The 20,930-nt window shown below is 43.3% G+C and overlaps 1 protein-coding gene across 3 annotated transcripts in view; it reads right to left on the bottom strand.

Moving 5' to 3' along the window:
- osbpl2b (oxysterol binding protein-like 2b) overlaps positions 1-20,930 on the bottom strand; it is a 116,692-nt gene that overhangs the window by 43,324 nt on the left and 52,438 nt on the right. For all 3 annotated transcript variants that reach the window (XM_084333768.1, XM_084333770.1, XM_084333769.1), the window contains 2 exons: positions 19,138-19,500; positions 12,313-12,433 (listed from right to left, as the gene is read on the bottom strand). In XM_084333768.1, coding sequence (XP_084189894.1) covers positions 12,313-12,433; positions 19,138-19,174 — 158 coding nt within the window. In that variant the 5' untranslated portion in view covers positions 19,175-19,500. The remainder of the gene's footprint in view (positions 1-12,312; positions 12,434-19,137; positions 19,501-20,930) is intronic.

Below are 20,930 nucleotides of genomic sequence, written 5' to 3'. Positions count from 1 at the left end.
CGGTCATGGAGGAGAGAGAGAGAGAGAGACAGAGAAAAACACAGATTGCAACTTTTCAGACGACACACCTAAACCCTTCGGCCCCCCTATTAGGTACCCCACGTCCAAATCAGAGCGCTCCCTTCCCTCTTACAGTACACCTCCCATCTTGGGCCGGTCCCGTCTTCTAGGGCAAGGGCCCCTTTCAGTGACGGCTCCTTTCCTGAGCTGGTCCCCCTCCCAGGGCGCTGTCCCCTAGGCAAAAATGTCTCCCCTGGTCTGCTCCTGCTCAGTGTCTCTGGCTGTCTTCTCCAGATCTGCTCCTGCACCGCCGCCGTCTCCTCTCTCTCGTCGCGGATGATCTGTGTCCCAGGCTGCGGTGCCTGGCCCCTGCGGCTTCCTCCTCCTCCAGTCTGTCTCCTGGTCATCTCCATCGCTGTCGGTGTCATTCCCCCCTTGAAAGCAGAAACACAACACCGGCAGTCGTCTGTACATTCGACTTCCCTTGTTTTGCTATTAGTCTACCACCTTCTCCACACCTATTATCTATCTTACAGGGCGGTTCCCTGTTTGTTGTCTTCCGGCGTGACACTTGCAGCTTCCGATACCCACTCCGCGCAACTCTTCATCCGAGTTTGACCCCCAGCGCGCGCCAGTTCTTCTGGTGACGTGTCTTCTGAAGACCCTGCCTATCTATTAGGTGTGAGAAGGCCCCACTGGAATTCAAACTCCCTCTTTATTCCATAATTAACCCATTCTAATAACTGCACCTCCTCTGTCTGTGCAATTCTTATTTAATCCATTGTATGATTAAACTCTATCTAATTAACCTGTATATCAATATTATTATTATAATAGATCCACTCTCTGTGCTGCAGTAGATTGACTATTGAATCACTCCCCCACTCCGCCACTAGATGGTAGTACAGACTTATATCTAAATATTCCCCCATGGGTAATCAAAACTCCCCAGCACTACCCCCCCTCCGCCACTAGGTGGCGACCTACTCCTCCTCCATGGTGTTTTAGTTGACGTGTCATTTCCTGGTTCTTATCTGTTGTTATCTCCTCGTGGCGCTCACGGCCATCTTGTATCATCCTCCTCGTGGCCCCTTTTGCGGCCATCTTGTCTCGCTCATAATGGCTACTCTCTCAAACAAACGAACCCTGCCCTCCTTTTTCAAGGCCTAACAACAAAACAACTGTTTCTTAGAGTCTCGTCGGCCAAACAGGTCATAATGATGTCTGCAGGTCACATGACAATAGATGATCTACTAACATGCAAGTACTGAACAGGTCAAAAATAGACTGAATGCCAAATGACGGTAGGTCTGAAAAACTTAGGTAGATTCTCCCGACTCACAGTCCCGCGTTCCCGCCTCTTGCGAGGAAAACAACCCTTATATTACAGACCAACAAAAATGGAATTAACCCCTTAGAACACTGCCTTCCTTCACCGGCCCGTTTGTTTTTCATTCCCTGTAGATAAAACCCATCTTGGTTTTTCAAAACACCATGGCTCTCTGCTCATATTATCACAGCTGGCTTCTCTGTCGCTACTTATTTACGGATGCACTATCTGTTCGTTTTTATTTGGCTTAAAAGATCAAAACAACCATGTGTGCACAGTGAACTCACATCTTTCTCCGGAGCGCTGTTTCTCCTACAGCGCTGGTCCGCCTCATGACCGCTCGACTCGACGCTCTCCCAGGGCTGGCCGGCCTTGCTTCGATCATGATTCTCCCACACACGATGACCACTGTCGCCCCATTATTGAAAAAGTCTTTTTCCGTTGGCCAGTATCACGTCTTCATCTGTTTTGGCTCTCCATCCAATTCCTCTGCGTTGTGTAATTTTAATGGTCCCGACGTCTCTCCGACACTGGCTGATAAGATCCTTATCTCCCCCGTTAGTGCAATCCATAAACCATACTAATTCTCCACCTCCGTAAGAATTCGACACTTCGACAACGTGAAATACCTTACAAGGAAAAGCGTGGTTTTATTTGATAAACAGAGACCTCAGCTCAGATGTTAACAGATTGTATTGTCCTTGAAGAGTCTATTCTAATGATCTTTCGGTGTGTTCGTCTATCGTCCTTTTGTTATTCAGTCCAATAGTGTTCAGGCCTGGTCTTTAGCCTAACCCTCCTCGCGTTAGCCGAAGCTAATGATGATGTGGCATTCTTCCCCCCCCCCCCCCCCTCCTCTCTGTGATGAGAGGAGAGAGTGTCTTCGGTGTGATCTCAGTCCTACTCGCTCTTGGTCAGATTCTAGTCTGCCTTACACCCGGAAACACTGTTCGACTTATAGATGTTCGTCGTCGCAACGACGGCCCCGCCTTCTGGTTGTCATGCGACGTGTTGTCATGACAACTGCGTTAGTAACCTTTACACACATTTCACGTTTCATTAAGATGAACCTCTCCCTCCTGCTCTGGGAGACACTCGCTCTTATCTCAGATGTTCTTACAAGGAATGTCAACAAACATTCGGCTGGCTGCTAAACATTCTGCTGGCTACTGCCTCTGAACCGCTTCTTCTATCACCGTCTTCCATGCACATTTCGATCACCATTTTAGCTGTGATCCTCTCCCCCCAATCTATACATCACATACATTGAAAAAGCACCCCAAATCCTTCAATACTGTCTTTATACCTGTATCACATATTATACTACAACTCTGTACATACATCTGATTTACACAATTACTCAGTAGTACTAATTTGTATATTTTGTACCCAGTTTAATAACCTGTACATTGTATATTGCGGTTAGGGATAGGTACCTTTCACATTTGAACCGATACCGGTACCGGTACCTGTGAATGGATACCGGTACCCAACGGTACCTTTTTTCTGTACTTTAGTCTCAAGAAATTTAATTTACCTACCTCAGTCATAAAAAAAAAGAAAATCAAAACTTCAAATAATTGTCATTGCTCCGACTGCTTTGTTGTTGAATCAAGTCAAATCCTAGGTAAGCATATATTGTGCGTGTGAACGTTGACATACAAAAAAAAAAAAAAAAGAAAGAAAAAAAAAGTAAAAAAAAAAAGGATTTTTTTTTTGTTTTGTTTCTCACTTGATTCGATACTCTGTAGTACCGACGTGTTTCGGTTCGGTACCTCAAAAGTACCGAATTCGGTACCCATCCCTAATTGCGGTTGCACTTTACTGCTATATTTGCAGTCTGGTTGGATACCAAACTTCTTTTCGTTGTACTGTACTTGTGCTGTATGATAATACATTTTAATCAAATATAATCTAAATCTAATCAAGAGGAAAGAATGGGAAAGTTGCACAGAAAAGGAAAAGGTTTGGAGAGCTAATTATCTTATGTCACAATCAGATTTATTGCACAAGTACGTTTGCACAATACAAAGAAATTGCCTTGGTATATTTGTGCATACAAGTAACACGACAGAAAAGTATTTAAGTAAAATGTAAGTTCTGCAGGTCAAACAGGTACTACTTGAAAGGCGGTCAGTGGCTGGGTGCCAAAGTAAAAAGGTTAAGAGTATTCCTTTTCTTCTCCGGTATTGCCGTTTCATGTGCGATATTGGTATGAGGAATAGTATTTTTGACATAGGATAGCATAAGGAGGTTCGGCGTGTGGATAGATCATGGAAAAGTGGAAGCTAGCATGGAGGGGGGTGGTTCTGGGACACTGGAACTAACCGTTGAGCCCTTCCTGAGGTGTCATGGGCCTAACCTAACGAAACACCAGTGAAGGGAGGTGTTTCAAGTTTCTTTAATAGTTGTCATACAGAAGTGCAGAATACTTTCATACAAAATGCTTCTTACTGTTACGCTCCAGAGACTGTGCTAGACAAGATAGTATCAAACAACATAGTATAGCATGTAATTTAGAAGAAGAAAATGAGGTCACAGTGTTCGGTATAGACATATGTACAATGTTCTGAGTTACCATATAATATACAATACTATGCAGTGTACTAATGTACAGTACTATATAGTGCAAAGCAGAAATGGGATGAGGTACAATTTAGGTACAATTTACAGTAAGGTGTACGAGTTGTAGTGCAATCCTTCATCAATAAATATAAAGTGTGGGGAGTGGGTGCTACAGTGTGTTTGTTTAAAGTGGGTGTGTGCTATAAAGTGTGTGGAGTGGGTGCTACAGTGTGTTTGTTTAAAGTGAGTGTGTGCGTGTGGATGTGTGTGCTATGTGCGTTTGGTGGTTGTTGTTGTGTAGTGTTCATTGTTCGTTTAGCAGCCTGATGGCCTGGGGATAGAAGCCCACTTGATAAGCCTGGTGATATGCTGGCTCTCACTGCCTATCTATCTACATGTTGGGTTGTGGTGGCCATTGGGTTTCTTTATTGAGCATTTATTGTTATCATTAGAAGAAAACAAGTGTGAAAAAGCTGTACAATTTGTACAGGAATGTGCAAGATATTTTTTTGTATTTTATTATTTTTTAAACAAACACATAAACAAACATGACAACACACGATAAGATATACAAGCATTAGTCGTCAGTGCACATCCAATGAAATCACATTTTAGTTAATTGTCTTATATAGGATATACCCCTAATACCTGTTATCTAAAAACCTACACACATATGCTCCAGCTCGTACCCCCCTCTTCCGGACCCCCCATTGGATAATCCATCCATTTTCCCTCGCTCCTAACCAGACATTACCATTATATGCTAGCTTTTATTTTCTCCACCACTTCTAACCACAATGTCATTTTGGATTCATTGAGACCCAAAATTCTAGCTGTAGATATTTCTTGATGGATCACATCGAGATATGTAATAATCCAGACCTTTCGGCACATTTTTTCCGGTTGGAACCATCGTGATGCTATCAGCTTTTTAGCCACTGTGATACCCGATAAAACCAATCTCTTTAGCTGTGGATGTACTGCACACTCAAAAACATCATTCAGCAGTAGTACAGAGGGGTGTACAGGTATATTCCAATTTAAGAGGTTTGATAGTTGCTGGGTCACCTCTTTCCAGAATATCTTAACTGGTGGGCAGTCCCAGTACATGTGCATAAATGTCCCCTCGTCCCCATTTGTACATAAGGAGCATTTGGAGTCTTGTATAAGACCCATTTTTTCAGTCTTATAGGAGTCAAGTATGTCCTGTGAATATAGTTAAGATTGATTTGTTGATGGTCCGGGTTCCTTGATGTGAATCGAATATTTGCCCAGGCTTCTTGCCAATCAAAATCACTTTCCAGGTCTGGTATATCCCTCCTCCAGACGGAGTCTAGGTGGAGGGTTTCATATGAGGATGTTAGTAATTGATCATAAAAATCTGAAACAAAACCTCTTGATGTCTCTCTTTCATAGAAGAATTTGTGGTATCTGTGGTGTACAATTGGTATATTTAATGGAACACCGTGAGCCTTCAAACATGCCAATAGCTGTGCGTAAAAGTAATATGTGGAATGTGCAAGATATTGATCAGGGAATGTGCAAAGACTAAGAGACAATTGTGGTGACTGTCCGTTAATGTGACATGTCTATGGGTGGCAGGGGGGTAAAGTGCCCTGTCAGTTTGGGTGGGTGGGGGGGATTATTGATGAGGTTGCAGACAGGAAGAAGCTGTTCTTGTGACATGAGGTGTTGGTCCTGATGCCAGAGGGGAGTGTTTCAAAGACGTAAGTGTCCAGGGGGGCGGGAGCTGCTGGCCACAGTCTTACCTGCACACCCTAGTGCCCTGGAGAGATAGCAGATTGCAGCCAATCACCTTCTCAGTAGGGTGATACACTGCAGTCTGCCTTTGTCCTTGCCAGTGGCCACAGCGTGACAGACTCCTCAGCTACCACAGGAAGTACATCCTCTGATGTTCGGTAGGTATAATCCATGCAGGACAATACATAATTTTATCAGTGAATATACAATAGCAGCGATTTTGAAATTCTAGTGAGTGTTTTCACACATTCGATGTGCACTTTAGCACAAGTGATTACATGCCATTCCACATCCAGAGTAACAGGAGTGTGCTGTAATGCAATGTTTTTTACTGCAAATAAATAGTTGTTCAGCTCTGACGGCTCACTGCCACTGCCTGTTGCAAGGCTTTGCACCTACCTTCTACCTTTTTACCCTACCCTCCAATCTCCCCCCAATCCCATTCAATCTGATTTGCTGCAGCTCAAATGTATCCCCTTGCCCCACTTTGCCTTTTATGTATTTTTGTATGTTTGTTTTTTGTTTTTGCTGCCATTTTGGCCAGGTCTTGCTCGAAAAAGAGATCTTTGATCTCAAGTGACTACCTGGTAAAATAAAGGTAAAATAAAAAAATAAATGTGGTCACATACAGAAGAAGATTCATCAACCCAACTGAAACAATTCCGTATGGAAACAAGTCATCCTATACAGCAGAGGTCACCAATAACCAATAGGCAGAACCGCAGACGGCATCCTATCTGGACCCATAACGATAAATGATTGAGAGTTAATACATTTGATGGAACACTCCTATTTTAAGCGGCACAGCTTTTTTAGTCTTTACGGCACAGATTTAACGGCCCAGGAAACTCACAGACCAAGTCATCTCACGTGACGCTACTCAGCCAATCAAATCTGTGCATTCCCTTAAGCATTGCGACGTGAGTCAGTGTTATATTAGTGACTTCTTTATTCAATTTGACAGTCAGTTGTCGACTACATACAGACGTTGATACAACTTTTAGGCTACTTCAATATACAGTATATGGCACTGAATCATAACACGAGTTAGACATTATGATGTTCCGGACCTTTGCTTGAGGAAATGTTTTCTCTGACTGGACGTCTATGAATGCTTTACATGCCAACACGTGTAAATCACAAACTTCACAGACCTATTTAAAGATAAATAACTGGAGAAACGCGCCGTGGCTCCCTCCTCCCTCTCAACACGAGCTGAAACTACCGTTTGGGCTTGAGGGGAGGGGCGGAGAGCACTGTGAAGGAAGGGTCTGCTGCATTTACAACGAGACAAAACGAGAGCAACGCGGCGTGCAGCACGCGGTTATCTCGTGTTGGTGATGGCGGGAAGCCAAAATGGGAATTGAAATTGAAACTCTGGAGGATTCAGCTCGAGGCCTCGGCCGGTCCAGCACCTCGCTCCCTCCTCCGAATGATCAGCACAGTCTTGGGAAAGATGAAACGCACGTCCACAGGTGTAAAGCAAGGAAATGTAATGTCTACTGATGCATAGCTTTACTTGATTGTCCGGCTGCCAAAGACACCTAACCACTGTACTGCAATATTTAAGGAGGACTCATGATTGGCTATCACCATCAGTCCTTAATTGTGTCCCGTCTCTGCCAACAGGCAGACAGGGCTCAGGGGGAAACTAAAACAAACAAAGAAATAGGCTAATCCGTGTTTACGTTACGTATCTCATTTACTGTTACACAAACTGTATATTGACTGTGTACTTTGGGGTCAAAACCGTGCAGTTGCATGTAATAAAAATATGTTAGAGGAGAGATGCTTGTAGTTCATTAGGAGGTCATAATCTGGGCCATTTTAACTCGCTAGCTAGCTAACGTAATTTATAAGAACCAGAGCAGAAGAGAGCGCCAGCGACCGTTAACCACTACAAATGAACACACATCTCGCCACAGGTTTATGCACCGAAATACTGATTTTCAAATGCTTTGTCTCGTCTTTGTCTTTCCACCGTTGTCCCTGGGTCCTAACACGGCATGTCCAGCTAATCATTTGATGGGAGTTGGAGATGTTTCTTTGTTTGTTGTTGTTCATCCTTTAACGCCAGACTCTTCCCCTGGCTCGTTAGTGAAGTAAGAGCACCGACGCAACAGACTCACTGGGGAAATCATCTGACCAGCCTCTCACACTAACCAGCCTCTCACGCTAACCAGCCTCTCACACTAACCAGGCATAAAAAAATATAGTTTGTTTCCTGTTGGTTGTCAATTAAGGCCAGTGGTGCAGTCGTAATATGGGAACTGGTAACACGCCACGCGCACGCGGGTACGTGCACGCGCACAGAACAGATTTTTTTTTTTTTGAAATAGAGAAGCTGAAAAAGGTAGCAGGATGTAGCCTTCAATATATAAAGAAATTATATTGTCAACAGATATGGTTGAAAAACAAACAATGTTTTAAATGTAATAGTAGTTACAATTTCTTTAATTGAATCAACTTAAACTAGAAAAGTAAATACAAACTAAATTAACAATGTAAGTTACATTGTTAATTTAGTTTGTATTTACTTTTTGTTTAAGTTAATTCAATTAAATAAATTGTTTTACACACACACAAAATTAAAATAATCAGACAACTTGTGTTTACTTGAAGTTTGTGTGTGCATGACTCCTAGTGCACAGCAAGGGAGGTTTGGTGATGAACCTTGTAGTGCGCTCACACCCACTCGCGCGCGCAGTTATATACACACACACACACGCACACACACACACACAAGCGCATATACGCAAGTGCAATCTTTCTATCATACACGCTCTTGCTCTCTATTTGTGTGAATGTGCGCGCGCGAGAGCAATTGGAAAGCTGGCGCGCAGCACGGCAGACGCTTGATTCAATCATAAGCAGGTAGACCCCCATCACGAATTCCGAGCCACATTAGTATTCACCTCCACTGCCGTCACACAGAATGAAGGGGGAGATGCATTCAGATAGCCAACACCCAGACACCTAGTCTACCTGCGCTTTTTGTTATGTAAAACGGTGGCGGCCGGCCGGGTACTTAGTCACAACGAATGGATACAGCGCATTTTTGTGTGCGCGTACACGCGAGTACACATCCGTGTGCGATCGCGCGTACTTAGTTCTGCCTCAGTGATCTAATAACACGCCGTGTAACCGCGTGTGTGCACGACTGCACCCCTGGTTAAGGCCATGGGTAGGTAGGGAATTTATTTTATTGAATTTTTTATTTTATTCTTTCCCACGGCGACTATGGATAGGGAATTTCTTTATTTACCGGTAATTAAAATGTTCACAACAACATGGATGCATGTACTCTGCCAGCATGTTTAATATCCATAATACTAAAGGTTTGACTAAGATTTTTATGAAACTTTATTGTAAAAAAAATAAAACGATTTTTTTTACTCATAAAATAAATTGGGTCGCACCTAAATCGGCAGGGTCGGTCGGCAACCTGAAACAAACCATTTTTTCTTTTAGGCCCCAGCATCTCACGCTAACCAGCCTCTCACACTAACCAGCCTCTCACACTGACCAGCATCTCACACTAACCAGCCTCTCACACTAACCAGCCTCTCACACTAACCAGCCTCTCACACTAACCAGCCTCTCACACTAACCAGCCTCTCACACTAACCAGCCTCCATCACTCTCCAATCTCCAGTCTCTCACACCAACCAGCCTCTCACGCTAACCAGCCTCTCACGCTAACCAGCCTCTCACGCTAACCAGCCTCTCACGCTAACCAGCCTCTCACACTAAACAGCCTCTCACACTAAACAGCCTCTCACACTAAACAGCCTCTCACGCTAACCAGCCTCTCACGCTAACCAGCCTCTCAAGCTAACCAGCCTCTCACGCTAACCAGCCTCTCACGCTAACCAGCCTCTCACACTAACCAGGCTCTCACACTAACCAGCCTCTCACACTAACCAGACTCTCACGCTAACCAGCCTCTCACGCTAACCAGCCTCTCACGCTAACCAGCTTCTCTCACTGACCAGCAGTGCACTTATTACTTGTCATACTCAAACCTGTCCAACTGGTAATAAAAGTCTTTGGCTAGGCCTATATAATAACTTATACTGCGAGTCTCTCCAGACATCTCTTGGCAGAGCCTGAGGCGTGGCCAGTGAGCCCTTAGCTTATTATGTAATGTGTCACAGTCACAGCTGTGCTGATTTGGCAAAATGGCATCATGAGTCGACATTTTAATTTGAAATCACTTTGTCAGCTTGCCATGGTTTCTCCATAGAGCTCTGCTGTACGGAGGAAGGACTCAAGGAAGGACTCAGCTTGGTGTTTCAGCAGGTATTGTTGCTCGACTCCATGGATCTCCTGCAGAGCTTTATAGTCGAGGAACAGAACCTCGACCAAAGAACCTCAGTACCTCGACTAAGAAACCCCCAAAAACATTTCCAAAGGAGCGTTACAGAACATTTGTTTTACAAGTTATTGCCATATTATTATTTATTTCGTCTTTTTGTTGGTTTATGCTGAATACTTTTTGTGTGAAAACAAGTAAATGGCTGAATTGTTGTCACACATAGCGCTTTTAAACCGCCCGGGCTCCGGTTCAAGCTCCAGCTCCGTTCTGAACCCTCTGAACCTTGGTGCTCTCTGGCGAACCACCCCGTGTTTACACCCATTTAAGCAGAACCAACATTCCACCGTCTCAGTCATCAACAGGGGCGTTACTCAGGTAAGAATTATGCGTGGAGAGCGAGCCTCAGCGCGTGAGCGCACACACAAAAGCACACACACGCTGTATACGTTTGAAATGAATCGTTCCAGCAAAGTATGCTTCTATTATTCGAATGACTTGTTTTAATGGGTATCATATAGTAGTAAGTCCTACTGTAGACATGACATAATAGCATGATATCTGATTTATTAATGCCAATAATGGACGACGACCGCAATTGGCACTTGAAAAGTGTAAATGATGGATTAGTCAGTAGCAATTCATGACGGCTCGTTTAGCTCAACTGGTTAGTGCCCTGCCTGTGGACCATATGGTCCCCAGTTTGAATCTCTTGCTTACCTTTTTTTTTTGTAACGTTAAATAATTCTGGTGTCCCAAAAAGGACAATAACACCACCTTATGCATACTGCACTTTATGTGAATACTGTGATACTGTGAATACTGTATATTTCAGTTGGTTAGATAGTCAATTATATTGACTTATTTGTTTACACTGCTTGTGTTGTTTTTACTACCTGTGTACCCCCCCCCCCCCCCATGCTGCTATGATGCCTGAATTTCCCCAAGGGGATCAATAAAGGAATATCTTATCTTATCAACCAGAGTGGATAAATTAATTAACGTTACAGAAAAAAAAGAAGTATCCAAGAGTCCACAGGCAGGACACTAACCAGTTGAGCTAAACGAGCCGTCATGAATTGCTACTGACTAATCCATCATTTACACTTCAAGTGCCAATTGCGGTTGTCGTCCATTATTGGCATTAATAAATCAGATATCATGCTATTATGTCATGTCTACAGTAGAACAAGTCATTCGAATAATAGAAGCATACTTTGCTGGAACGATTAATTTCAAACGTATACAGCGTGTGTGTGCGTGTGTGCGCTCTCGCACTGACTCGTTAAGCCTTTCGCTACGCATATTCATTTCTGGAGCATTTCTTTATCCACTCTGGTTGGATGGTGTATTGTACTCGCAAATCGCTTCCTGTTGAATGAATCGGTTGAGTGCAATGCCGACTCTCTACTTTCCCCGTCTTCACAGCCTAGAATATGACACGCCCACTGATGATGTCACGGTTCGCGAGGAAAAACCAACTATTTTCCTGTGCCAGCTGAGCACCGATTTATCACGTTCTGAACCAATTAATCCCGGTCTGAACGTGCCGGCCGGTGCAAAATTACGTTCGGGAACCGGCTCCAGCACGGAGCCTGGCCGGTGTAAAAGGGCTAACAGTGGACTGCCTGACAGCTGGAGAATGAACTGACCACAAGCTGGTGAACTCTTTCAGGAAACTCTACACCAGCTAAGAGAGAAACCACAACCCTGTCGGCCTGTGGGAAGCCCTGCCCTCTCTTAGTCCATCAGTCTCCAGGTTATGGTCAACAGAGCAGCCTGTCAGCCTGTGGGAAGCCCTGCCCTCTCTTGGTCCATCAGTATGCAGGTTATGGTCAACAGAGCAGCCTGTCAGCCTGTGGGAAGCCCTGCCCTCTCTTAGTCCATCAGTCTGCAGGTTATGGTCAACAGAGCAGCGTCACTGAGTTCATATAGACCAGAATTATAGAACCAATGTGACTTAGGGTGGGCTAAATATAGCATTGTACACATCCAAAACTGACAGCCCCAGTGTGACTAGTAGGTGAGGTGCTTGATGTTGTGCCCAGAGAGTGTTTAAAGATTTCATACGCTTTTTAATTGTAGTTGCCGTTATTATGTGGCTGTAAAAGGTTTGTTTATGTTGGTAATGTTGGTCACATGGTCTAAATGCCATTTCAGAGGGCTTTCTCTGCCAAGTAAATATGAAACACAGACACATGGGCAAAGAGACAACAAAACACACCGAGACAGACAGACAGACAGACAGACAGACAGACAGACAGACAGACAGACAGACAGACAGACAGACACGCATACACACAGACCAGGGAGAGCGCGCAGAACAGGAATGCGGTGGTACCTGTGTTTCTTGATTCCATTCTCCTGTGGGACGGAGCCGTTGTTCCTCTGGCCGTCGAACACCACGGTGTCTTTGAAACTGGCCTCCGACACGGCCTCATATGACTCGTCCGAATCCAGGCCTGGAGGACACATACATGAACAACACACACCCGTAACATTAACAGAGTGGTGAGAAAAGGGACACATACACACAGCAGCCTGCTGACAATGGCAGCATAAATGATGGTTCTTTGACTGAAGCATTCTGATTCAGTTGTAAAAAGAGAACACACTCCTCTCAGTTGTTCCTCAAGATTATCATTGTTTTGTCTTTTTACAATGACACACACACACAGATTATCTCTCACTACAGGAAGACACTCCTACATGCATGTGAGTGGACTCCTAAACCTGATGCACCTTGAGGCATTGAGACACGTTTGAGGATGTCTGTCTAACCGTCTATTTCTGTTGTTGGAAGAGCCGCATAATCATACTATGCCACACCACAGGGCATGCCAATGATAAACACAACAAAGGTGGGACCCACAGACTTTTCTTAGCCCAGGGTTATCCTTGATTTGATTTGATTTATTTGAAAGGGACATATACAAATACATAGAGAATGCCTGTATCATAGTGTTTGTAGCCAAAGCTAATTTTCAACACCCGTCCCTTAAAGGGCTGACATAAAACATTATAAATAGGACATACAGTAGGTAAATAAAAAAGGTAATAAAATCAGTTAGTGTACAAAGAAGTAGACATGCCCTCACTAACATTAGATATACAGATACACCATACACCTGGGATAACACTAGGGTGTGCACCAACATCTCTATATAGAGATACCAGTGCACACCCCAGTGCAATCCCAGTATTAAGGCACACATGATCAACACAGGAATATCATATTATATAGACCAATATACCCACAACCCTACCCAGACATTCACCCGCTCAAAAACCACCGACCCACAACATCGCCTCCCCCCCTCGACCCCCCCCCCCCCCGTACCACCCGCTTCAGCTACCTACCCACCCTGAACCACCCTCCTTAGCTCTCAGCTACTGTCAGAGTTGGTCTAGATTAACTAGGGATGCACGATATTGATTTTTTGACACCGATACCGATAACTTTATGCTCCTCAAGCCGATACCGATATTTATTGTATTATAATATTTTTTTAACTGTATATATATATATATATATATATATATATTTTTTTTTATCAATTTTTTTTTTTTAGTATTTATAAGCTCCGACGTCATCGGTTTTTAGGAATTTAAACGTCGCAAACTAATCTTGTTGGCCGTTGTCTATTATCTCTCCTGCCTCTGTCTCTGCCTGCGAGCGGGCTCCCTCCCACACACACACACACTCACTCACACACACACACACACACTCACTCACACGGGTGCTGCGCTGCCGACTCAGTACAGACAGCTCTGCTCTCATAATGGCGGAGAGAACGAAATGTTCAAAAGTCTGGGTCTATTTTACTAAAGTCGATGCTGACGACGCTCGTTGCCACACGTGCAACAAGACATTTGCCAGTAATGTATAAGCGCTGGTACTTGTCAATGTGGCTGGCGGGGAGATAACGTTAGCTCCGAGTAGAGTAATGGCTGACAATCCGGAGGTAAATAAACGAACGAGAGCTTCTGATTGGTGGTAAGAAGAAGAGGTGGGTGCAAGCCGTGGGACGTAATTGGCAGATCGACTGTCTGTCTCCGAATGTAACGTGACTACGTCACAGCCAAGAAAGGGAGCGCTCGATTTGTGAAAAACTCCCTGTTCCTAAACCACACGCTATCAGTTTTACCACAGTACTGGCAAAACGGGAGGAGGCTATAATAAAAACAAGCGCCTTTCATCCAAATCCACCCACACCGGATTTCTTTTAACCAAAAAATTTATTATATGTTATCGGAGCTATCAATAACGTTATCGAGTTTATCGGGATGACGTCATAATTGCTGATATCGGCCCGATAATTATCGGCCCGATAATTATCGTGCATCCCTATCTAGAACGCCTTTTAATTCGAGTTAGCCGGTTAGCCCACGACTAAGCTCTAGGGCAGGGGTAGGCAATTAAGTTTGGCCGAGGGACACATTTTTTCCAAGCCATTGTATGGGGGGCCGGAAACAAAAACAATGGCTAATTTAATATATTGATAATGAAAACATTTTAACTCTGTGACAGACCACCTTATAACCAATACATACATTTGTGGCAGAGGCAGAGAATGGACAAAATAAACGAGCTGCATAGGTGGCATAATAAACTGTAAACGACATACACATTTGCACTGAACATTATACCTTTGTCTGTTTGCCATTTTATTATAAAACCAGAGACAAGCGCCTCTCTCTTATCGGCCTATCTTACATTACGCGCAACCAATGCGTCTATCTGACAGCCCTTTCTGTGGAGCGCACTGGACTATTGAGAAACAATAGGAATTTTCCATTGGTTCTCCCAGGCCACGTGATCATTTCTAGCATTTCCATTGGCTATAGTGACAGACATAAATATATGATAAATGGATAGATACAGGATACAGCAGATTAGATGCAGTCCAGGGAAAACAACCAGATCTAGATATTTCAAGATTCTATGCTTTACATCCGCGCATTCTCTGAGAGATGCACAAAATGAATCTATGACAATCGATTCCGATACAATAAAGCAAGTCTTTATCACAAACAAATCCAAAGATATTTAATGTTTTACAAAACATGTCTAGTGTTGCGCCCGGCTTTAGAGGGTTAAAAGCCTAATTGTATTTTTTATTTAGTTAATAAATGTCTCGTTGTAATTCCTTATATACCTAATGTAGCGCATCTTCTTGAAGCAGATTCCGCTTTTTTTGCTCTGATCTGATGTGTGGTGCCGTCACAGTCATATATATATATATTAGTAAAGATAAAGTTTGAATGACTTACTGAACTGGTTCACACCACACTGCTTGTTTGTTATTTCAGCACCAGGCGCTGTCCAGACTTTTTTCATGTTGAGCAAGCGCTACATTGCACCTCACTGCCTACCTGTTATTCACTCTCAACATGGATAAAACAAAGTATAATAAGCATTCTTTAGGTGGTGGTAGTTTAGTTTCTATATTTGGACATTATAGCTAACATATAGCCTAGCCTAGTTGGTCTGATATATAATAAAACATTTAAAATTAAAAAAGATTATTTATTTTTTTAATATTCTGAGGGGCCAGATATTATTGCTGGCGGGATCATTTCGGCCTGCGGGCCGCCTATTGCCGACCTGTGCTCTAGGGTTAGCCCATGACTAATTAAGCTCTACGGTTAGCCCACGACTAAGCTCTACGGTTAGCCCACGACTAAGGTCTACGGTTAGCCCACGACTAAGCTCTACGGTTAGCCCACGACTAAGCTCTATGAGCAGGGTTCTAGAATCAAGAGCTCTAGGGCTGGGGCAGCAGTGGTCCGTGGGTAGAGCAGACCGTCTGGTATTCTGAAGGTCTCCGAGTTCAGCTACCCGACATAAAGAGACCACTCCATGGCAGAAGTGGGCATATTAAGGTGAATATAGTCTCAAGGGTTCTAGAATTGTATTGTTAACTGAAGGAACTCGTGGCTACCCAGGATTTAGTCCTAGAATTGTATTCTTGTATCTCCAGAGGGCTATGTCGTCTCTGAGGGAGCCAAAACAAATAAGTGATTATACTTGTGCCTGCACACCATCCACTAATAAACAAGAAAGGTGCGCTCAGTAGAGCACAAATCTCCACCAGGCCGGCAGCCACACATTTCTTCTCTCTCTCTCTCATACAGAGAAAACATGCCTATAATATTTAACAAATTATTTGACCATTTGTCAAGTTTGGTGGAAATTGGATCAGGAGATGCACTAATCTGAGTATTGAATGTTTGGCCTGATGACGGCGCGAGAAGAATGGTCACGGGGTGACCAACATCAATAGGATTATTCCTCTTGGGGCCATGAATGTTCACAACAAAATTTGAAAAGATTCAAACAAAAAGGTATTGGCGATACACTGATTCCAAAAAGGCCAAATCTGGCCTGATGGTAATTATCGTTCCTGCCAGTTCAGTGACAGAAACAAGAATGACATCACTGTAGATGCTAGCAGTTAGCTGACAACTGTTGAAGAGAATACAGATTTGCCCTTAAATCTCAGATTAGTAAAACGATCATAATATGACAACATAGATGCAGACTGTGGCACATGTGCAGACACAACACACACACACACACATGTACACACACACCAGCAGTTCACCTTGTGGCAACTGCTTCATAATTTAAGCTCACACACAGACGTATACACACACACACAGGCAGGGGAGGAAATTAGGCCACTTTACTTGCCAAATGCGAGTATTTTTTATGTTTGGCGAGTGATTCATGAAGACCACTCGCCACACTGGCAAGTAAACAAAACAAAACATTCTGCAATCACGGTCACTGGCAAACGGTGCGCGTCTTCGGAGTGCTCGCTTTAGTTGACAGTGCCATGAGAGCACTGCACAAGACCCGCGGACATATAATGTTTAATAAAAGTTCCTGTGGTACTGGCCAACCCACGAACATATAGAATGTTTAATAAAAGTTCCCGCAGTACTGGCCAACCCACAAACATATAGAATGTTTAATAAAAGTTCCCGCAGTACTGGCCAACCCACGAACATATAGAATGTTTAATAAAAGTTCCAGCAGTACTGGCCAACCCACGAACATATAGAATGTTTAATAAAAGTTCCCGCAGTACTGGCCAACCCACAAACATATAGAATGTTTAATAAAAGTTCCCGCAGTACTGGCCAACCCACGAAAATATAGAATGTTTAATAAAAGTTCCCGCAGTACTGGCCAACCCACGAACATATAGAATGTTTAATAAAAGTTCCCGCAGTACTGGCCATCAGTCAAGGGAGCACTCGCAAACAGATAACATTAAACACAGCAGAAGATGGAAAACAGACAGACTGACCAACGGGGAACTGCATCCAACCCTAGTACAACCCTCGAGTATAAGTTACTAAGGACTAGGGATGTCCGATATTATCGGCCTACCGATATTATCGGCCGATATCGGCATTAAAATGTGATATCGGAAAATATCAGTATCGGAAATTAAGAGTTGAACAATATTGGTATATCGGTATCGGTAAAAAAGCCAATATCGAGCATCCATACTAAGGACACATTTAAATCACAGAGGTGTAATGTTAGTCTATTGGAACTGTATACAATAAGTAGTTAGCTTCTAGTTAGCGTTTTAGCTATAGCTGCTTGCTAGCTAACGTTAGCCCTGTGTGTGTGTGTGTGTGTGTGTGCTCAAAGCAGCCAGCCCCATGTTAGCTAGGTGTATCCGTTATATTGACTATAATGTTTCCAAAAATGCACCGGACTACGACGTAAGGTTAGACGTTTTATTGCATGCTCAACCAGTGCACAACAGCACACCAACCCAACTGATGATACCACAACACTTGACGATACTTCACAGCCATGTCGTAAGACCACCGTGCCGTCTTAAAGGCACAGTGAACACCGTTGTGATGCCTACCCAGATGCATACACAACATTGACGCGGCTTGACAACCGAGGTTCAAAGTTAACTTCACAACACATACTTTTTTTCTTTCACTGCCCAACCCAGTCCAACCCAGCATCTTTCACTGCCCAGTTCAGCCCAACCCAGTCCAGAATAGTTCCTCTTTCATGTTAATATGTTTTATGCTAATATTGTGAAGAGTAGAGACACTGTTATTAATGTTTTATGCTAATAAATATTGTAAAGAGTAGCGACACAGTGTGATTATTACTATGATTGAAAATGAATTTAGACGAAGACATACAAAGAAGTAATTATCACAATTAGCGATTTATTTTTGGCTGGTAAGAAAAATCAGCTACTCGCCAGTTGGCTGGTAAGCCAAAAAGTTAGTTTCCTCCCCTGCAACACAGGTGCACAGACATAGAGACATGCACAGATGCATAAAGACGTACACGTGCACAAACTGCACACACACACACCTTGTTGGCACAGCCTATCATGACAACGGGATAATAGGCTTCTACATTATTAAAGGCATCATCAGGTTAAGGCAGGTTAGGTTACACTAGATGACACTAAACCTCTATGGACAAATAGACTGTCATGAAGACAGACAGTCAACATTTAACCTCTATGGACAAAAAGACTGTCATGAAGACAGTCAACATTAAGCCTCTATAGACAGAAAGACTGTCGCGAAGACAGACAGTGAGAACAAGGTTTCCCAGCCTCGAGTTTGAGACTCATGAGACGTTTTCCCGAGAAAACATGACTGAGGTATCCGACTGTTAAACATCATTAACCATAATTTCACTACCACACTACAGAAGGTTAACCTTTCACTACCACACTACAGAAGGGTAACATTTCACTACCACACTACAGAAGGTTAACCTTTCACTACCACACTACAGAAGGTTAACCTTTCACTACCACACTACAGAGACGGTTAACCCTTTCACTACCACACTACAGACGGTTAACCATAATGGCCTTAATTAAATAACTCGCAGACTGATTGAATTTGTAGTTTGTAGTTTTGGGATACGTGCGAGATTATGGCCGTAATAAAGTCGGCTTTATGTTCCTTTAAGACCCTTCTCTGGAAGCGCATGGCCTGGGATCGAGTCCCACCAGAGCCTCCTCTTCTCTCACGTCCCCCCTACTCTTGTCTCCTTCTCAGCCTTCTTACTGTCTCAAAGAGAAATACTGCTCACTGCACGCCCCACACCCCTTCCTGACATACTGATACCCATACATGGACTCGCAGCACCCACCTGTGACGGCGTCGTAGAACTCATCCTCATTGCTCATCTTCCAGAGTCAAAGCCACACAAAGACGCACAAAGACGGATCTAGACGTTCTAGAACATGTTCTCTGCGGTCGGCAGTTCCCTCAGCGTCCCTCCGGTGGGGGTAACTGTCAATCAAAGACTCTGTGGTAACGTCACCACAGCAACAAAGGAACGTCCAAAAAAACTAGACGTTTGACCGACGTCAAGGGGACCGTTTGACCAAAGTCGATGGTACGTCACAAGCAAATAAAACCGCCGTTTTGGTCGATGGATGGTGGCTGGAAGGTTGTCGTCAGCAGTCACATTCAATCTCTTTGGCTTCCTCAGGCAGCGCAGATGGGAGCCCTGTACACAGAAACACAAGAACTGGGTTTAATACAGGTGTGGCAAGACCACGGAAGGATCATTAGTTATTACAGCGCTTCCCCTAAAAATGTTTTATAGAATTGGAATCACTTTATTCACCAGTGTAAGGATACAACAGAATTTGACTTGGTTATTGACTTGGTTATGTGGACAAGAACATACAACAATCCACGTTCTAACAAGACAACACACAGGGTGCGCAACAGAGACATGAGACTACACAACTAACCTAACATATACAACATATTGTATATGTTAGGAAAATGTCGATGCTTCACTGTATAATTGGTGTTATATTTAAATTCTGTCGCCAGCAACCTCCTGCAAAGCCTCACCTTCCCTCCTCTTTCTACCCTACCCTTTCTAGCCTACCCAATCTCCCCCCAATCCCACTCAATCTTGTTTGCTGCAGCTCAAATGTATCCCCTTGCCCCACTTGTTTTGCTGCCATTTTGGCCAGGTCTTGCTCGAAAAAGAGATCGTTGACTACCTGGTCAAATTAAGGTTAAATAAAATTGTGCTTAAAGGTTGCACTTAAGGTGCACTTCACAAAAAAAATTTAAAAACTTGTTTATTTCTCATTAATCTCACACATATCCTCTAATAGGCTCTAATTGGTTTTGCACACAATTAACGCAATCGCTACCGGGGTCTCATGGGCAGTAGAGAGATACTCAAAAGGAGCTTCTATTAGCAAATTAGCTAATCGAAAAAGAAAAAGAATATCGCAATTTCTTTATTATTTTTTTACTTTTTTTTTTATTTAACCAGGAAGTCCCATTGAGATACAAGATATCCTTTGCAAGTTGTTGTAGGAACAGTTTGGGAGAGGGAGGTAAGGGGTTTTAGATTGTGTGTTGTGAAGTTTAGACTTCAGAGAGGGAAAGTAAAGTACAGAAAAAAAGGTACCGTTGGGTACCAGTATCGATTCCCAGGTAAAAAGATACATTTTCAGGCTCGGTGTCCCGAACAGACCCACCGCGTAGGCCAGATGCAAGCCGCACTTTACAATAAACCTCTGTGGGGCTGCTTTTTTTTATTATTATTATTGCAAATTTTATCGCAATCGCAATATCTGTTAGAAAAATCGCAATTAGATTATTTCGCAAAATCGTGCAGCCCAACTCTAAGGTCTGGGTACACTTTACGAAAGTCGATGCCGACAACGCACGTTGCCACAAGTGCAATAAAACATTTGCAAGTATGGGTGGCAATACAAGCAATTTGTCAAAACATCAGTTTTCAAAACATAACATTAGTCTGCAGAAATGCGCCGTTTTTTACTGCTTTGCTCGCAGTGTTCCATCTCCATCTCCACTGCAGGTAAGCCAAGATACGGAGTTAGCTAGGCTAATAACGAATTATTACGAATAGGCTAATAAATAAAATATAATTGCTTAGCTAATTGT

This window comes from Notolepis coatsorum (assembly GCF_963971535.1).
Source record: "Notolepis coatsorum genome assembly, chromosome: 17".
Classification (NCBI taxonomy): Eukaryota; Metazoa; Chordata; class Actinopteri; order Aulopiformes; family Paralepididae; genus Notolepis; species Notolepis coatsorum.
This window is presented reverse-complemented; position numbering and strand designations above follow the sequence as displayed.